Source organism: Branchiostoma lanceolatum, chromosome 4 (genome assembly GCF_035083965.1).
Source record: "Branchiostoma lanceolatum isolate klBraLanc5 chromosome 4, klBraLanc5.hap2, whole genome shotgun sequence".
Classification (NCBI taxonomy): domain Eukaryota; kingdom Metazoa; phylum Chordata; class Leptocardii; order Amphioxiformes; family Branchiostomatidae; genus Branchiostoma; species Branchiostoma lanceolatum.
In genome coordinates this window covers 7422686-7443343 of record NC_089725.1, presented here as the reverse complement: position 1 = coordinate 7443343, position 20658 = coordinate 7422686, and the positions used below count along the sequence as shown (strand labels likewise).

The 20658-nt window shown below is 42.1% G+C and overlaps 1 protein-coding gene across 1 annotated transcript; it reads left to right on the top strand.

Annotated features, from left to right (window-relative positions):
• Positions 1-10035: 10035 nt before the first annotated feature.
• On the top strand, positions 10036-18898 carry LOC136432393 (arrestin domain-containing protein 1-like). Its single transcript, XM_066423639.1, has 8 exons — positions 10036-10194; positions 11462-11593; positions 13477-13605; positions 14063-14301; positions 14833-15018; positions 15759-15962; positions 16614-16902; positions 17827-18898. Exons 2-8 carry the CDS (start codon positions 11467-11469, stop codon positions 17922-17924), a joined length of 1272 nt encoding a protein of 423 aa, XP_066279736.1. The 5' UTR covers positions 10036-10194; positions 11462-11466; the 3' UTR covers positions 17925-18898.
• Positions 18899-20658: the final 1760 nt, after the last annotated feature.

Genomic DNA, 20658 nt, shown 5'->3' with positions numbered 1-20658 from the left:
CAGTGAGATAGGGGCTTTACCTTTGCCGACAAGGTTATGTTTTGCACAGCGTTCGTGTGGGTCTGTGTACACGATAACTCGAGAATGCCTGGATGGATTGTTTTCATATTTGGTAGGTAGGTAGGTCTTCTTGAGATCTCGAAATTGTTAGATTTGGGCCCCCTGGCGCCTTTTTGAGGTGCTCCAGCGGCTCTTCCGGTTTTGATATCTCGTGATTTGGACATGCCATGGTCATCATTTTTTCCTGGCTCTTACCTTCGATGCATGCAGGCAGGCAGGCAGGCAGGATGCTTCGATGGTACTTGGTTCAACACTGTGTCGCACACCAGAAGACCTTATATGGCAAGACCTGCCAAAATTCTTGTATAGCCGTTACCTTATATGGCAAGGGAGCAAGAAAAAACAGGCAGGCTTGATTTTCATGACACATAGCAGGGCGACCGCAGGTAACTGCTAGAACTGTTCGGAAATATCATTGCATTGTGGTTTCGGACTTTGATATCCTGAAAAATGACCATATTACATCTATACCACAAGATTGCAGAGGAAAAAAATGATTTCGTCAAGAAAACGACCAAAAATCGACATAAATGATACATGTAGTGAGGTTAAAGCAGTATGCACAATGACGAAAAGTACCCACTACAACTTAGCTGAACTGCGCTAACGTTGTAGTATTTCGGATCCGGAAGATCCGGGTTCGAGTCCGTGCATTGATTTTTTTTTCTTTTTAGATATTAAATATCAAAAATATATATTAATATTATACTAATCTATCAATATCATATTTATGAATATCATATTTTTATTTCTTTTATTAATGAATAAATACATAAATAAATAAATAAATAAATATTTTATTTTTGTTATTTTTAAATAGTCATTTAATATATACAAGGCCTTTGTCTTATGAACAGGACTTCATAGATTCCAAACCTGGCATTCGAATTTTTCTGTTCATTGTAATGGAAAATACCGTGCAGCGGATAGTATCGGGGGCCAAGTGTTGCAAAATTACATATATATAAAGAAAAGAAACTTAAGATATATAAGGATGGTTTAACGCACTTATATATATTCAGGTTTACACACATATATACAAGGGAGGACACACACACATATATGTTCAGGTTTACTTACACACAGATATATACAAAGGAGGACAGACACATATGTTCAGCTTTACTCACACATATATATATATATACAAGGGGAACACACACACATATGTTCAGCATTACTCACACATATATACAAAGGAGTACACACATACATGTTCATGTTCAGCTTTACTTACACATACACACACACACACACACACACACACACACACACACACACATTATTGATATATCGTAACATGCACACATGTACACGCAGGTTAGGTATGTCATGTGTAGATTAATCTCTTAGCTTTTGCTCCGAAATTTGAAGTAGAGTAACTGAAGAATAATATGAATGAATCGTCATGACTTTCGGAAGCTTATGAGATGACTGACAGATATATCTGTGTTTGGAACACAGGTATATGTTGCGATCGCACCACATATATCTATCTCTTGCAACACAGATATATATGACGATCGCTTGAGATATATCTGTGTTTTGTGGAACAGATATATCTGTGTTTTGTAACACATATATATGTGGCGCTCGGATGACATATATAGATTGTCAATAATTTTTTCGCCCACACACAATTACAATAGAACAAAACTTATAGAACAGCACTTGGATCTTGGAACAGAGTACCTGCTATGGAACTTAGCTGTAAACTTTAGTGGAAAGTAAAATAAGGAGGTTTCTTTTTGTATCAGTGGATGAAAATGTTACAAACAGCGCAGAACTCGACTAAACCTGTAACATTTTCAGCCAATGGTTAAAAAAAACTGAGGCTTCTTGACTTACAGCTAAGTTCACAGCGGGTGCTTTGTTTCGAGATTCAAGTGCTGTTCTAGATGTTTTCCCAACAAAAGCCGTCTGTGTGTCGGCGAAAAATCATTGACAATCTATATGTTATGTGATCTGTGAATAACGCTTTAATATAACTATAATCCAAGACACACATAGATGGGATTCGAGCGTCCCATATATCCGTGATGCATGACACAGATATCTGTACGTGAAAACACAGATATATGTAACGATCGCACCACATATATCTGTGTCTTACAACTCATATATATGTGGCGATCGTTTGATATATATCTGTGTTTTGTGGAACAGATATATCTGTGTTTTGGAACACAGATATATGTGGCGATCGCACCACATATATCTGTGTCTTGCAACACAGATATATGTGGTGATCGTTCGATATTTATCTGTGTTTATGGAATAGATATATCTGTGTTGCAAGATACACGTATATGTGGCGATCGCACCACATATATCTGTTATGTTGTGATAACAAGGCTAGGAGAGACACAGCCGCACACACGCAGATGAACTTTAGACTGACTCCGGACCGCATGGCCGGAGGTTTATTAACCAGGGACAGTGCCCTAACTCATCCGACATGTGCCATCCCCCCATATGAGGGCCTGTATGGGGGGGGGGGGTCCCGACAACGCTCTACGCTAAATTCGGACGGCCAACTACGTATTACGCTAAATTCAGGACGCCTCTCTACGCTCTACGCTAAATTCTGAAGCTTCCCAATGCATTATGCAGGGCTGAAATACGGCCTAACCGTACTATGTCGTGGTGACACAAAGGTACGATGTAGTTCTCTTCAACCACGACGTGCTTTTGGACGGAGTATGACATGTCTGAAATACGGCGTGGCAAAATCCGCAGGCCTCGTAAGGGGACACCTGGGGACCTGCTTAAGAGCAAGAGATTTGTGGAAATTGGTTGGTCCAGAGCAACCTTTATAGAAAGTAGCTAAAGATAATATCGTTTCAGTAGTTTCTTTCAAGATCCTTTGTTCTTTAAAAAGCGTAAATATATGGCCTACTATGAGGGCCGTCATTCCACTTATAACATGTCCTGCTACTGGAGAGAACTGTAGCTAGAGAAAAAAAAAAACTTTTATGCAATTGAAGCAGGATCTGAATCTAAATCGGTCAAGCGATATAAACGCCATTTGGCGAAACACACCCTGACACCCTGAAACATGGTATAAATTGTCAAAATTAGGGGGAATATTAAGTTCGCACTGAAAGGTCACCGCGAAAACCGCGAACATAAAACCACCGTGAACATTGCTATATTTTGCAGTATTTAGGTTACCCTGATACCTGCGTCAAAACGACATGATTTACCGCTCCGGCTGTCCATTACTGAGAAATTGGCCGTCCAACGCCCGAGGCAAATGCTGACATGTGGGCCACCGTATATGGTAACCAGAGGTAATGATAGCTGGAGCTACTATTATGTCCCATATGGATGAATACTCTAAATTTCTCCATTTTCAGATGAAATGTACCACCAAGATAATCATCTTTCGTTTTAAAACGTGGGAATTGATTGGTCAAGGGTAACCTTTATAGATAGTGACTAAAACATAACTTGTTTAGTCCCGGCTGATGGCCGATAGATAGATAGATAGAAAACATAACACTGTTTCAGTAGTTTCTTTCAAGATCCTTAGCGTACATGTCTGGCCTCCCGTACTTATTAACATGTACTGCTTCTGGAGAAAACAACGTAGCTAGAAAGATTGAAACATTTGAAGCAGAATCTGAATTTTTAAATGGGTCACGCAGTATAAGCACCATTCGGCGTAACATACCAGGACTAAAAATGGTAGAAATTGTCCAAAAAAAGGGGGAATATTTCATCAGCATGTGGAGAGCCATTGTAGTACAGCTTTGGTTACAAATGACAAATCTTTCCAACCCTTGTCAAATTATTCAACATTTTTAGCAACTTACGGAAGCGAGAATAGACAACAATTCTTCCGCATCAAACCTTTGAAAAACTTTTCATCCTGTCCATCGTCGATTAATGAAAGAATAACAAAAAATCTCAGAACCTACTTCTATCCTGTTGAAGAGGAACAACAGTTGTCTACACGGCCGGGTAGACCTCAGGATGTTTCAGCAGCGTTCTGGTCTTTGATCAGGATTAATAGCGGAGGGGAAAGAATGCAGTCCTTCCAATCAGCAAGACAACTACAATTATGCCCATTGGCTCCGGGGCATTATATGTTGTATGATAACTTCTATTAACAACTTTATTCTAGAAGAAGGTTCAATTCATACATTGACTAAACACCCTTACTACATGTTGGTCTGCAGCTAGCTATCTACTACCATTATTACCATCATCAGGCTTAAATCCCTTGCTCTTAAGGAGTCCCCCCAGGCCGGTCTCCATTTTTTAGCCAAGCGGCTCTTCCGCGCACCAGCAAAACTGTCAAACTTCAAATACAAGATTTTGGGAACGAGTTCGGTGGATTGTTCCATTGTATAAAAGGGGGGATGGCAAAACAAAACAGACTGCGCACTCTTTTGTGACTTTGAGCAAGGTTAGAAAAGTTTGAAAACGCTTTACGCACAATTCATCAAGTACGTTTTACGCTAAATTCAAGGTAGCTACTACGCATTACGTAGAATCAAAGTGGTCAATAACGTTCAACGCAGAATACCCAGATTACGCTCTACGTTGAATAGACCTCTTTCCAGTTACGGCGGCCATTTTGAATTCCCAGGGGTCAGCTCGGGGTCATGCACCAAAACGAGGCTGTCCCTGACTCAGATCCTACTATAACCCTGGGTAATGGCAGTTATACCATCTCCGGTTGTACATTTCACCCCTCTAAGATGAAATAATCTAATATATATGCCTTTCATATGTAGAAAATATAGTTGTGGACATTTTGACTTATTTTTGGCTAAATTTTTATTCGTTTTCCACAGTTTTTGACGGGTAACGTAAGGACAGTCTCTACCATGTATCCTCCTTAATATCTTAACTACATGTAGTAGGATTAATACAAGACCTGGAAAGACTAGCTGCAGACTGGCATTCTTGTGGGTAAAAAATTAGAAGACAATTGGCAGTTGTTCCGACAATTTCTAGATACCAAGATCCGGTCTGCACACTAAGCTCTATGGGGTCGACCGGTCCGGTCCAATGCAGAACTCAGTGGGGAAGGCGAGGTAATCACAGATGCGTCCCCATCACTAGTTGCCAGCGTAGTTAGTTTGGTAGAGACTGGGGTCGATCCCTGTCCCACTGACGATAACATTTACGGGTATAGCGTTTCTTTGCCATGCCGATCTTAGCATTGAGAAATCATCAAAATCACAGGATAGATCTGCTAAATTTCAGCCCACAATTATCTGGACTCAACTTGTGGAAGTGTTTGCTACCAAAACTATCATTGGAGCAAACTGACATACAAATATACAAAGAGCGCAACCAGTCTCCCCCACCTTTCCCACTGCACTGAGTTCTGCATTGGACCCCAATCACCCCATACAGCTTTGTTTGCAGAACGGATCCTGGCATCTAGAAATTGTCGGAACAACTGCCAATTGTCTTCTAATTTTTTACCCACATGAATGCCAGTCTGCAGCTAGTCTTTCCATGTCTTGTATTAAACCTACTAGTAAAAAGATATTAAGGAGGATATACAAATGTAGACACTGTCCTTAAGTTACCCGTCAAAAACTGTGGAAAACGAATGAAAATTTAGCCAAAAATAAGTCAAAATGTCCACAGCAACATTTTCTACATATGAAAGGCACATATATTAGATTATTTCATCTTAGAGGGGCGAAATGTACAACCGAAGATGGTATAACTGGCATTACCCAGGGTTATAGTAGGATCTGAGTCAGGGACTGCCTCCCTTCTTAAGTCATTGTCTTTCAAAGTTTGAAGCGAAATCGGTTTCTGCTGTTCTAAACAAGCTATCCACCACTCAAAAATCAAGACCAAGGCAGGTCAGGTCAAAAGATACTAAAACGGAAATTCTGCTGCAGTACCAAGGTCACATACCAGGGGGCCCAAAATCGACCTTGAATCTAGACTTCACAACACCCGCCCACATACCGAATATCATCGTAATTCATCAAGAGGCTGTGGAGTTATGCTGACTAGAGTAGTGCGGAAACACAAACAGACACACACACACACACACACAAAACTATTCTCCATTTTTCATGGAGTTAGTAAGGTTAACATTCCCCCCCCCCCCCCGGCTCGGCGGCTGCACCCCTTCGGTATCAAAACTCCCCTGGCAAATTATTCTCCCCATTAGCCAGCGTAGTCAGTCTGGTTGAGACTAGTTTAGGATTATCATTGACCGCCTTGCAACATCTTGCAGAGATGGCCACAGGTGGAGATTTTCAAGGGAATGGTTCGACTGTTGATGAACATTGTTGGCAGGCTTTATCAGTTACTATACAGTTATGCCCCTTACTTTCAGTAAATGCTCCTTTATTCAGGGTGAGGTCGCAAACTTGTGAATGTCCCTCGCTTGATATTAGGGGGTCACAGGATGGGGTGATGGGGTGATATTTACTTACCCGATGATCTGTTGTTTGTCCAGTTACAATTAGGGTGGGCATGTGCTCTTTTATCTAAGCTTTTGGACATATTAACTGTCTTCTTACTGCAACATTTGCGAAGCTTTATCTAATCTACGCAAATAAATTTACATAAGATGGGGAATACTTAAATATCTGTACTGACCATTGTGCGTCTTCAGTTTTTTTTTGACTGACAGTGTTATTTGCATCTTTAGTGGATTACACGTGTGACGAATAGGAAATTAGGTCGCACTCCCCCCAAACTGTAAGATTTGAAAAGAATTTACTCATCAAAAAAAGAAAAGTATCATGTTTAGCTGACTGGCGTCGCGATGCGTACAATACGTTTTTCTTTTTTGGAATCCAACTGAATTATATTTCATTATCGCATATCGTAGCTTCATCATCGCTTTTCGTATTTTGGTGGATTCTGGCTAGCGTTTTGATCTGGTGTGGACTGCAAAATATCAAGAGACGTTTTCTGATCTAGATGAATACAAATTACTGTTACAATTTGTGGGGCAGTCAATCTTCCCAAAGTTGATATAAGTTAAGGGTTCATTTAATGCATAGCTATAAATAAACCTCAGTGAAATAACGGACAACGATGAAGTAATGCTGGGTAACATGTAAATTGAGGTTGAAATCTTGTTTTTTTTCTCTGCAGTTATCGGATAATCTGATAGGTTGTGTCAATATTTTCGGATGGCGTGATTGACGAACTTATCTTCTATTTGTAAAGAGGCATTTTGACCAATCAAAAATTCCAAACTTAAACACAGATAAATCTAATTATCTCATGTTCGATGCAGCTGTTAAGATGTTTTGAGTATCATCAATAAGAAAGAAGAGTTTCCAAATCTTTCCCACGATTACAAAAAAAGCCCCTCCCCTTATACGAACTCACGTGACCTAAAGTGTACATGAGGTTCAATATAGGTCAAACTGAAGATCATACAAACAATTTGTAAAAATAGTCATAACCGACCATTATTCATTCGGGGGTGTTGATTCCTTGAAACATTTTTTTCATAATAAAACATAAGCAGACAAAATTACAACCTACTGAAAACACATCTGAGGCGTTTCTTTCACACAGAAAAGGCTTTATTTGTGCTACAATCCTCTTCAATTTCTTACACATTTCTTTACACAATCGTAATGTCAGGTGAAACGCACATTGTACATTTGTGGGCAGTCCTTCGTTTCAATACAGAGGATGTTAGCTTTCTTATGGATCCGTATTTGCATTCGCAGTGGTGAAAAATCAGTTTCCATAATTATTACCTTCGTCGAGAAGGTTATGTTTTGCACAGCGTTCGTGTGTGTGTGTGTCCTTCTGTCAACAAGAATGCCTGGATGTATTGTCTTTATACTTGGTACGTACAATATAGGTAGGTAGATCTTCTTCAGACCTTAAAATGATTAGATTTTGGAACTACAGGAGCCGATTGAAAGAGAATAACGCAGGAATCGGTAGACGGATCCTCATGACATCTAGTGTGTAGATAGCTTAAGTGATGATTGACAAAAGCATATGCTAATCGTTAGCTCTATGTGGAAATATGGACAGTCGGCGCTATCATTGTGATATTGTAACATACATGTATGTAGATAGAATAAATCGATTCACAAGTTGTCGTTTTATTTCAAGAAGATTTATTGAATCAGTACATTCAGTGCACAGAAGGATGTATATATAGAACTGATCGATTTTTTTCGACATAACTAATTCCTTTTATCGAGACTCCTGCTGTTTTGACGTCATTTGAAACTTCTATTGTTCAAGTCGTCCGGCAGATCAATGAGAACTAGCGTCTCCTTCGAGCGTCTGTGAACAAAAAAATATCAGTATTAGCGACAGGAAAAGTACCAAATGCAATGCACAATTAGTTGAAACCATGAATGAACGTATTTCAGGGACAGCCATAATATTTTTGGAAATATGTTGTACTCAAAGCAACACTTTAATCCGAATCAACCGTTTTGTCCGCAAACATACTGAAAGATTGGTTATACGGGTAAAAAGCAGACGAGCGGTTGCTCAAGAAGACTATGGGTTACAAACATTCTGTGTCTAGATTTTGTCAATGACGTTACCGATGCATTTGAAATATCAATGGCTCCTTACACTGGTCACACAACGAACCATGCTGACGAACAACGTTAACGGTTTCCACAACAATAGCAATTTGAAAATTTTACTTCTTGCTCATGCAATTTAAAAGTGAACATTAAAAAAGTGTCCTTTCAATTTCAGTTTTCAAGTTGGTATAACGTTACTATTTGAAACAAGCGTGTAACAACATGCCAACAAAAGGAAATGACCTAAGGACATGCGATATATTTAACGTTAGTTCACGTAAAACGTTAACAATCACATAATACACAATAGAAATATATTTGCTCCACACTTGCACTTTGTGGAACTGTCGCAAGGGTCTGGGCGGCTGCCATTCGGAGCAAGCCAGGTGACCTCAATACGACCTTCCCCAACCGAAGTCAGGTACCCATTCACACCTGGGTGGTGAGTGAGGAAAGTCGTGTAAAGTGCCTTTCCCAAGGGCACAACATCAGGGCATAGCAGTGATTTCGAACCCGAGACCTCTCGGTTCTCGGCGAAACAGTACAGTACCTACCGATCGCGTCACACGATGCCACACAAGCCGTGGCAAGATAGTATCCAAACGGCCAGACAGTATCCAATAGGCTGAAGTCCACCATTCACAGGCCCCTAGACTTTCAATGGTAAACATATAAGAAAAAGGCTGTCAAAAGTCCCCTACCTGAAGTTTAGATCATGGAAAACTCACACTAGTAGGCAGCGTAGTCTGACCTCTAAAGTGTCAATCTAATGAGTTTCGCCGATTTTCCACCGGCGCAAACTGGTGAAATTCTATCAAAACATTGTGAGATGACCTTTGACCCCCCTACACAAGAAATGATCACATCCAAACTACACCTATTTCAAAGTGTACCGGACATTTCAAACATGGCTAAAACCCTGTTTTTCTAACTACCTTTACCTGTCAATTCCAGCTCAAAAATGGCCTCCTACAGCTGCTTTTAACAAGGCTATACAAGGCTATTTCTGAAATGAAAATGGACCCTCTGCGCATGACTGTAATCGTGACCTTTGGCCAATAGGCCCCCAGTGACCTGTTGGATACTGTCTGGCCCCTTTGGATACTGTCTTGCCACGCCGGTACATCTGCTTGGAGATGAGTAATTCACAGCTATTTCTTCCACTGCAGTGCGATGTTTGTGATGACGTAGGAAGGCATGCCGCAGGGCAAACCGAGTCAACACTCGCAACTGGTCAGGTCACTTCTGTAGCTTATCCAAGCCCCCTTAGCTCAACACGCATTCTCCTGAATCAACCAAACGGGTAGTGGGAACAATTATGGCCCTACAGATGCAAGGTCGTCGGTATTTTAACAAGGAACGTTGGAATTTACATCTATTTTTACAATAAACATTCCTCAAAGTAAGGCATTTTCTTGTGAATTTAGATACTATAATGGGCTAAGGTTTGAGCGGTTATGTGGTCTTTGACAGCAGGGTCTCGTATGTGTCTGTTTCTTAAAAAGTTGGTCGTTCCAGAAATATGTTAACCGCCGAACTTGCGGTCAGGAATAGTTGATCAAGAACACAATTGGCCCGGTACCAAGCTCTGCAACTCGCAACCATCCGCAGAAACTTCAATCAGGTTGGTTTTTATTTGGACTGTGATTCTCCTGTATCATTCGTCGGTAACTAGACTATAATTGTAAACCCAGACTAGATTTGGTCAGTATGTTGTTTTGTGGTGCTAACGAAAGAACCCTATGCTGAAATCGTGACCATTTTAAACTGTCTTATACTACTCAATGATTTGATTGGATTTTGTTGTATCCCATTTATATGCCTTATGTTTATGTCTATAATGCACCGTGTTTTCAAACCAGGCGACATGTAGACACATGTACAACAACCGGTTTTGATTACGCAATTGTTTTATTACGTTAGTACAATGCGTGAATGAAAGTTTATTTTTATTTCTTTTAAATCGAGTTGAAGCTATAGAAATTATTGTCTGGACAAATGTCAGGTGTTCAAAGTACTCGTTCCCCTTAAGAGACCAGCCGTGACTCAAGCTGCACACGTATACGACTCACATCCCAGCCTTATGGTCACACCCAACCATGTCAAATGTCATGTAAAAGATTTGTCTTCTCTTGCTGAACTTATTCAATTATACGTTTTGATCATACAATATTAAACAAGTCCATCTCAACTTATATATTTCTGACATCACAAAGAGACGAGTGGAAGCCGAACCTATGAATTAGAGTACTGTTTTAGAACCATTGTGTTAGATTAGTACTAGAAATCCTGTGTGTCATTATATGAACATTACCGTGTATTTTGTATCTATATGCCTGTATAGTAGCCCGTGATAGGGCATGAATGTACAATAAAGGTTATTATTATAGATAACTTTGATTTACGCTCTGCAATTACCAAAATCAGAATTAGTGCCCATCCCCTTGAAATTGAGAAAGGGGGGTACAAGAACTTACCTGTGTGTGAAAGAATTTGTAAATACTGCATGTCAAACAAGGTGGAAGACGAAACACATTTTATGTCAAGTTGCCCATTCCACGACCACGAAAGAAATGAGCTGTTTAAAGACGTCACCACTTTCCATCCTAATTTCTCCACGTTTTTAGACGAAAAGAAAACTACTCTCCTCTTAACATCACAGAACCCACACATTACATAAAAAGTGGGATCAATCGTCTTCCACTGTCTCGCAAAAAGAAGCCGAACCCAATATGCTAGAACTTAATGTCAGTAGTTCAGACTAGAGTAGTCATATGTTATATTGTTCATCATTATCTGTTCTTCCACTCTGTGTTACGTACCCATGTACATGTACTTGCAATTAGCCTACGGGCAGGAATTGCAATAAATTTTCATTATTATTATTCAAGCCACCATGACCGCCATTGGAAACATGCAGACGTTCGAGGTAGAGTTGGACCGCCTGCCGCCGGTTTATCAGCCGGGAGAAGTTGTAAGCGGAAAGGTCAAGTTGGAACTGAACCAGAGTATGAAGCTCAAAGGCAAGTATTTTTCCATTAAAAACTTAATTCAGTTAATACATAAACATACATCATTATACAGAGCGTCTCTTTAATACTACATGTTAAGGAAAGGTAAAATAACAGTTATATAAATGGTATATAACGGGGGCCGCCCGAACATCGCACGGATTTTTTACTGATCTTATTTTGCATAAGTACGCCGTGTTTGTGTCCAATGACTATGATGATAAGGAAGGTAAATAACCCAAGTTCATGCACATAATTGTCATTTACATTCAAAACATATGTGTACATATTCATTTCTTGTTTTGTCGAATAGTAGTATTTTGACAATAATGATGGCAACGCTGAGTAGAGGGTCACTGCGTAGCTAGACGGCCCGGCACCTAAAAACCTGAGCCAAGCAGATACATAAGTCACACAGCTATCATACACATAAGAAAAATAATTTCATAAAACACTAAAAATTTGGGTCTTTAAGTGTTTGTTGAGAAGAAAACCGACCAAAGAAAAACAACGTAAACATTGCTGTCGTCTGACGACGTTGTTTTCCCGCCATTTTTTTTGGCCGCGATGGTGGCGAGACGATTCAACGCACAGTTTTGTTACGCTCTAACATGTGATTGGTACCATCTATGAAAAGGAAACTGAATACAGAGATGGCGAAGATGTTTCCCAATAAGTAGACGGAGTATTGTTGATGTAAGCGGTGTCGTTTTTTCGTAATGATTTCGTAAGTCGGGCCGCATTCAATACGTACGTCGGGCCGCGTAGTAGCCTATTTCCCGTGGGAACATGAGCTGGGATGCGCTAGATATAGCCCTTGTCACATGACGTTAGAAGTGCACACAGTCAAAATTTTCCGGTCAAAAGAAAGCTAGAATATAGCAGACTTCAAGCCTTATTTACATTTCCCTAACTTCATCACCAACTTCCGAAGAGAGCAAAATTACCAAAGCGTACTAAGTTAGGCACACTATCTGTCGTAGCACTAAATCAGAAGGTACATTCGTGAAAATGTCTCACAGCGTCTTCCGCATGTAACGCGGAGCATGAAGGGCCCATGAACAGTATGAATACATTTCTTGTCCAAGTATGGTCTTTAGATGAATGTGTTCAAAATTCATTCATTAAAACCTGACCACTCTCTGGCAACCAGCAATGGAGCGCCGTGAGTTCCAGTGCGTAAAAAAACGTCCGATGGTTGGGCACCCCCCGTTACCGAAGGCAAGTATGGTCGGAATCTGCGCATGCGCGTTTTCGTCTCACAAAGGGTCGTTGCGATTGCCAATTGCCATTTGAAACTATTGATGCCATATCGCTGACCACTCTATGTCATATCTTAGCATGAAAAAGAAAACAGCCGGAAGGAGTCTGCAACGGAGGCTAGCATATCATAACATTTAGCGTTGATTATAATCTATGATCCATTGCATGCGTAAATACAAGATACATCGACTGGGAAACACTCAATTTTCCCGAGTCCTAAGGATGACTTGTGTGATGATTTGCATAAATTGGCATAGAGAGCCCTGGAACCATGACTTGTATAATAATGATTTATTGGTCAGAAATTACCCGTGCAATGGCAGCCAGTGCTGAATTACTGCAGGGTTTACAATCACATAATTACACAACAGATACATATTTGCACTTTGCGGAACTGTCGCAAGGGTCTGGGCGGCTGCCATTCGACCTTCCCCAACCGAAGTGAGGTACCCATTCACGCCTGGGTGGAGTGAGGAAAGTTGTGTAAAGTGCCTTTCCCAAGGGCACAACATCGGGGCATATCGGGGGTTCGAACCCTCTCGGTTCTGGGTGAAACACCCTACCGATTGCACCACACGGCGCCACATGTGACATGCGTATGTAGTTCTAACGCTACCGTTTCGGGCCCATAGCGATCCGAGTGATCTTCCAAGGACAGGCGTCTGTGGAATGGGACGAGCTGACCTGGACAGACATGCCTAAAATGGCGGGAACTGAGGTCTACCTGGAAGAGACCAGGACGATTTTCACTGCAGCAGGAGGTAATAATCAAGTTATGACTTTCATCGGTGTCGTTCGGTGTAATATAACCAGCTGCTGCCGCGCCACGTTAGTCTCTACCAGACTAACCGCGTCGGAAATAGAGAGAACATTTGCCGGGGGGCTTTGGCCATGGAGGATAACATTCCCTATTGGACCCTCTCTCCGTAGCCAACTCCCTTCATACAATTGACTCTATTTGGCCAATTTCTACTATTTTCCCAGCGACCCGCGGAGGCTGGTAGAGGCTAGCGCCACGTGCCTGCGAAGCTGGTGTGTTATACCGGCTACACAGATACAGAAGCTGTTTTTCTATGCCTATTAATATATAAAGGGCTGTTATACCGGCTATACAGATACAGAAGCTGGCGTGTTACGCCAAAGGGCTTGTATGTAGGTAACAAGTACTTGTCTGTAGGTAATGTGTAATCTGTGATAATACAGTACCTTCTCTTTCAGCCTTCAGCAAAAGTCTCCTTGGCCCGCTAGGTTCGTCATTGAAGAAAGGTGCGCACTCCTTCCCGTTTGAGTGCACCCTTCCACCGGACGTCCCTTCGACGTTCAAGGGCGAGTTCGGCACGATAAAGTACAAGGTACAGGGAGTTATCGAGAGACCGTGGAACAAGTCAAACTACGTGTCACAGGCCAAGTTCACGGTGCAGGACCTCTGTGATCCGAGCACGGACAGAGGCTGCCGGGTAAGCCCCCCCCCCCTCTCACTGGACCCGCGGCACGCTGTCGGCGTCGCTGCGGCCGATCGAATTGACAAAGGACTCAACGAATTTCATCGACAAAAGACGAATTAGGCTTTGTGTGTTTTGTTGTCTTTTCGGTCATACTTGTGCGTTTTGAATGATATTCCCATTATAAAGTCAAGGGGAAACACAAATTCAGTGTAGGACGCAGTGACGCCGCCAGCGTGCTACGGGTTCATTCGGAAAAGTAGAAAAGTAGACATTTATTTTAGAAAAATCTTCAATTTGATGTAGAAAGGAAAAATAGTAATGTTTCTGAAGCTCCCTGTTTCCAGAGCAGCACGCCTTTTTACTGTACTGCTCTGCGGAACAGGAGGCTTGAGAAACGTTAAGGTTTTCAATTTTTGTATCTGCTTGGAGATTAAATCTTTATCTTTATTTAAACTTTCTGCTGACACTGAAGGTTACAACTGAATGGACTAAATCAATAATTCATTCTGCTAATATACATGTCTATATCTCACCACGTGTCAGACGCCGTCCGTGGCTTCCAAAGACAAGACGGCGTCCCGGTACTGCGGGCTGGTGTCCCGCTCCGTGGAGCTGGAGGCACGGACGGACCGCGGCGTGTACGGCCCCGGGGACCAGGTGCAGCTCACCGTACACATACGGAACCAGTGCGGCTGCAGGATCACTCACACCAAGGCTACACTCACACGGGTAGGTCTGAATCACTCACACCAAGGCTACACTCACACGGGTAGGTCTGAATCACTCACACCAAGGCTACACTCAAACGGGTAGGTCTGAATCACTCACACTAAGGCTTCACTGACACGGGTAGGTCTGAATCACTCACACCAAGGCTACACTCACACAGGTAGGTCTGAATCACTCACACCAAGGCTACACTCAAACGGGTAGGTCTGAATCACTCACACTAAGGCTACACTCACACAGGTAGGTCTGAATCACTCACACCAAGGCTACACTCACACAGGTAGGTCTGAATCATTTCTGAATAGCAAAATGAAGATAGAAACCTTATTGATGTATCTCTGGGACATGATTTGTCGAGGTAAGCTGGAGACGAAGGGCAACCACAAGTTAACCATAAGACTCGATACAAAAGTTACTCAACTGGATACGTTTCTAGAACGGTCAGATTCTCGGGCACTGTCTTTGGTCAGTGACTAGATTTGCTGACTTTCGTCAGTAACCAGGACAATGACCTATACTAAATAGTAAAATGAACAGAGTAATGCTATGGCCACATTTCCAAACCGAGGACCGGTCGGGCTGTTTGTGGGAGCGAAAAATGAAAGAGTATGCCAAGAAAAATACACAAATTCTTCCCACGATTAATATTGTTAAAAAAATGTCATACTTTTCGTTCCCGCACACTGCCCGGCCGGGCCCCGGTTTGAAAATGTGACCGTAGCATAACCTTGTTTTCCTAGGACATAATCTACCGAGGAAAACTGAAGAGGAAGGGCAGTCGGAAGCAGCAGAAGAAGCTAGTGACGGACGTGGTGTTGAGTAGTCGCGGTCGCGGGGTGGACCGCAGACAGAACATGCAGTGGACCGAGCCGCTGGCGATACCCCCAGACGCGCCCGTCACTCTCAAGAACAGCAAACTCATCTCCGTGGACTACGAACTGAAGGTAGGAACGCCATGCGGCTCAATTTAAATGGCATCAAGTGGCACCGTGGGACGCAGTCGGTAGGGTGTTTCACCCAGAACCAAGAGTTCCCGGGTTCGAAACCCCGATATGCCCCGATGTTGTGCCCTTGGGAAAGGCACTTTGCACGACTTTCCGCACTCCACTCAGGTGTGAATGGGTACCTGACTTCGGTTGGGGAAGGTCGAATGGCACCCGCCCAGACCCTTGCGACAGTTCCACAAAGTGCAAATATGTATCTGTTGTGTATTATGTGATTGTAAACCCTGCAGTAATTCTGCACTGGCTGCCATTGCACGGGTAATTTCGGACCAATAAACCAATACACAGGACCGTTATACCACTTGATTCAGGGGTAAGAATTTGGACGAATACCTGTTAGGTGTACTTGTTGATTTCGAACATTAAAACTACACACGCAATGCATACAGTACTGTTTCCTGCGCATATGGAATACAAAACAACACTGTCAAATCTGATAGGTGACAGTATTACAGTCCTGTCCGTTGGTTAACGTTTGCAAATTTTTTGCAGAATGTCATAATTTTCTCCGATACTACCTGAAATTCGTCATATCATGCCGCGAAGTATAAATAACTGTATTTATCCTTTATCATGTTTTTATGATTCCAGGTTTCAGCGAAAGCATCGGACCCCAAATATGACTTGGACGTTTATCTTCCACTGAGAATTGCCTATTTCCCTGATGACGTGGGTCTCGACCTTTCAGACGTCCCATCCCCTGTCCACTTCAACACGAGCTTCCCCTCCCCACGGGGGACGTCCTCTGTATCCTCAAACACAAGCTTCCCCACCCCAGGGGCGTCCAGCTGGATATCAGACAGGAGCGGCATGTCGGGTCGGAGTGCGGCGTCTGGGTGGGATTCGCCAGGGGGCGCAGCTGCACCGCTCCCCGAGGAACGTGAGTGGAGAGCAGGATTGACCATGAAAGGGTGGCAAGGTTGTTAAAGGTGGTGTGGATTAACCCCGTCACACATTCACGGCCCTCCCACGACCTTGCCCCGACCAGTCCCCAACCGAGGTCGGCACTGGGTTGGGAGTAGCCTGGAATTCATCCTAATCTAGTTCCAGTTCTCATCGCATCTCAAATAGAATATTACTTTCCCGACTTTGACTTTTCATATCTACTGCCAGCTGGCACAATCGACTTTCAAAGACTAGTAGGCAACCTCGCCGACCAATTCCCAATCACAGATGGTCTTACTCACGACTAACTCCCAACCATGGTCTGGAGAAGGTCGGGAGGCCATGGTCGGCGGTGTGACAGGGGCTTTAGAACTTGAGTAGGCAGCTGTCATAACCATAGATAGAGTGCACTTTTTGTGACAACACATAATGTTGTCTTAACATTTACCATACATTTTCCTACAGATTATCCTTTCAAAAGCTTAATGTAAGCAACCTACAGGGAAATGATGCCACGAAATGTACATGTTGCACATCACTATTTACACTGCGCTGTCATTGGTAATCCGATATAACCTAATTAACCAACACTATATAAGGCTTACGTGCCTTGTCACCGTGGCCTTTGCATTCGGAGACATCCGCAACGCCGGAGAGCGCGGTTGGGGCCGACCCTTCAGTATGTGTGCAGGAGGGGTGATTTGAACGGGATTAAAAAGATAGCTCTGCATTTTCCCACCCACCCTGATACACAAGAACTGCCCATCTGCGGGGACTCGGCTCTCTCCGCGCGACTTCGGCACTGTCCCATAACTTATATTAGGATGATCCGATGATTGCGCAGTGTGGATAGTAAATTTTTCTCCCAATCTTCCCTGTTTGCTGATGTCTCCGTAACTATCTGCTCCCTTCCTTGCAGCCCCACCTACCTATGACGAGTGTATGTCTGCTGAAACCACAACCACAGTGTCCCCACCCAGGAGACGGAAAGCACCACTTCCTCCATCCAGAATATAAAGACTTTACTTAGACTTAGGGGCTCCCGTGTCCAATTATGTCCAGTATCAGGGTGAAATGGCAGAAGTTGGCAGAAGTTGAAATCGGGCTACCTCACATCTAACTTCGGGATTTTCCGTAAGCCATCGGACGAAATCCGATGTTGTCCGAAGTTGGACCAGTAGGCTCGATCAGCGGCCATCCTCCTTACATCCTTCCAGTTCATGTTGACTGCTTGGAGGTCCCTTTCGATTGGCTGTCTGTAGTTCATCCTGGGGCCTCTGAGTCTCTTGCACTGCAGGACTTGTTTGGCCAGTCGCGAGCCTTGATGATATAAAACAAATAACTATCAAAGGACTTAAAACGTATATGAGGATTAGTCATCTACGAAGTAAAAATATTCAATCTATACAACTGGATTACAATATTGAGAAACATCAGACGTTTCAGATGTCCATCCGCATCTTTCATCAGTGAACAAAAAACATCTTGTTCCGAAGTAAACAATTATTTTCGTTCAATGATGAAAGGTGTTGGATGGACGTCTGAAACGTTTGGTGTTTCTCAATATTGTAATCTACTTGTATGGATTGAATCAAAAATATTACCAAAGGACTTACTCAGGGGTGCCTAAGTTTACGAAATACGAGTTTTACGACATATATCGTTACGGCATTCAAACGATCCACTACTAAGAATCATACGAATTTTACACAATTCATATAGGTTTTATAGAATGCATGCGAATTTTACGGAGTACACCGACTCTCAGTCTCGGCCTGTTAGTTGGTCTAATTTACACTGATATGTTGCCTAAGAAGTTAGCATCAGTGCAGTTGGAGGTTTATGGTGTTGAGCAGGATGGGATAAGCTATAAAATTCTTCAAAGTCAGATATCAATTAGCCGGCATCCCTGTTACTGCTTTCTCTAGACTACACTTACCACATTGCCAACAAGAGTTCGGAGACTCATACCTCAAATTTGAGCCTTTGTAGATCTGTTGTTTTATCTTGTCTCATTGATGATACGAATAAGGCTACAATAAGCATAATCTATTTAAAAAATACTTATGTTGTATGTACTTTTGTTTGGCAAAATATGACGCATACATGTCATCATAAATTATCTAAACGACTTGCACATTTGCATAATCTATGACTAGTGATGTACACCTTTTACTAATGTAAACATGTCACAAGTATGTAATTCCTACCATTAACTACAAAGGAACTACGGCACTTTCGCATTAAGTATGCAAATTAGGCCATTTAGATAGTGTACTATCAAATTTATAGTTGCACTTTTATGATAAAGGCTAAAAGCTATCCCTGCTATGATTCGATGACATTGTTACGTACGCACGAGATTGTACCATGGATTCGTCTGCACATATCATCTATTGAGTTGAGTTAATTACTCCAGGAAGGAGAGTGACCTCCTTGAGGGGTATTAGCAATGATGTTGTGCGCACGTTCGCAGCTAGAACTCACGATCCCGTTGTCGCATTAGTATGTAACTTGGCATATCGTGCTCTATGCTGCCCGTGGTGATGCACGTTGTCTTTTTTTTTTTACACCGTAACAGCTTTTATCGTTAATGTAATATTTAAAAAGCACCCCTATTTTGGAACAAACCATTAATTCCGTAAAGTTTTGTGGGTGGGCACTGGAAGGTTTTCAGCTATGCAGATATTGGGTCGTCATCTGTATAGCAGCTTGAAACCAGCTGTTGTTTGATTCCTGGTCCCAATTAACGACTCCAAGCAGATGTAAGGCTGCGGCTTTCTACACTGTCTGTAATTGCCTGCATCTGAGATACGAATTTTGATAGATATCACTTATGCAAATGAACACCTAATTTGCATAAGTGACAAGAAAAGACTATAGTTCCGTAGTGGTGAATGATGGGAATTTCATTCTTGCGGCATTTGGAAGTCAATTGAGGTTCAACATTATCAGATATAAATCATGCAAATTAGTGCCTCTTTTAGATAATTTATTAGAAAATGCTCCAAAAGCCTTCTTTTATTAGATTAGAATTTCATACTTTGACAACTTGTTTCTGTTCGGGTCTGTGTCCCCGCACCCATAAATCAAGATTCTTCTGATGGATTTGTCTGTCTAGTTAAAGGGGGGTATCAAACACCTGAGCCACACCTCAAACTCCATGATAAATACTTCACGGAAGGTTGAGTCCTACGGACTCTTGTTTTGATTGCGGCTTGTGAAAGATCTGATCTACAGTTGCCCTAGAGGTCTACAATGGCCTGGGTATTGTAACTTTGTCACGTAAATCGATAAAAACTCAATAATCGACTTCTTATAATTCATTTACCACATTCAGATCATTAATCAGCTTTAATATAAAAGCCAATTCTACTCTCATTACTCCTTTACTGATCACTATGTTCTCAAGTTTGTTTGCATCTAAAATTATTATCGTCAGTTGTATGCATGTACTTATAAGAACAAAGAAAAACTTGAATTGCCTCAGAATCTCAGGTAAAGCCTGCAACGTTCCAATAGATGTCCTCACCTGATTCCTACATACTAAAGCTGCACAAATGTATTGTCTAATGTCTTCTTCTTTTTGGCGACGCCTCAGGGGCGAGCCAAATTTCCACTATATTGTGTGCAGATTGCAAGAATTCTAGGAATTGTACAGGAATGTGGAAGTCCATGGGACGATAACTCAAGAACGCCTGGATGTATTGTCTTCATATTTTGTAGGTGGGTAGGTCTGGGGGAGACCTTG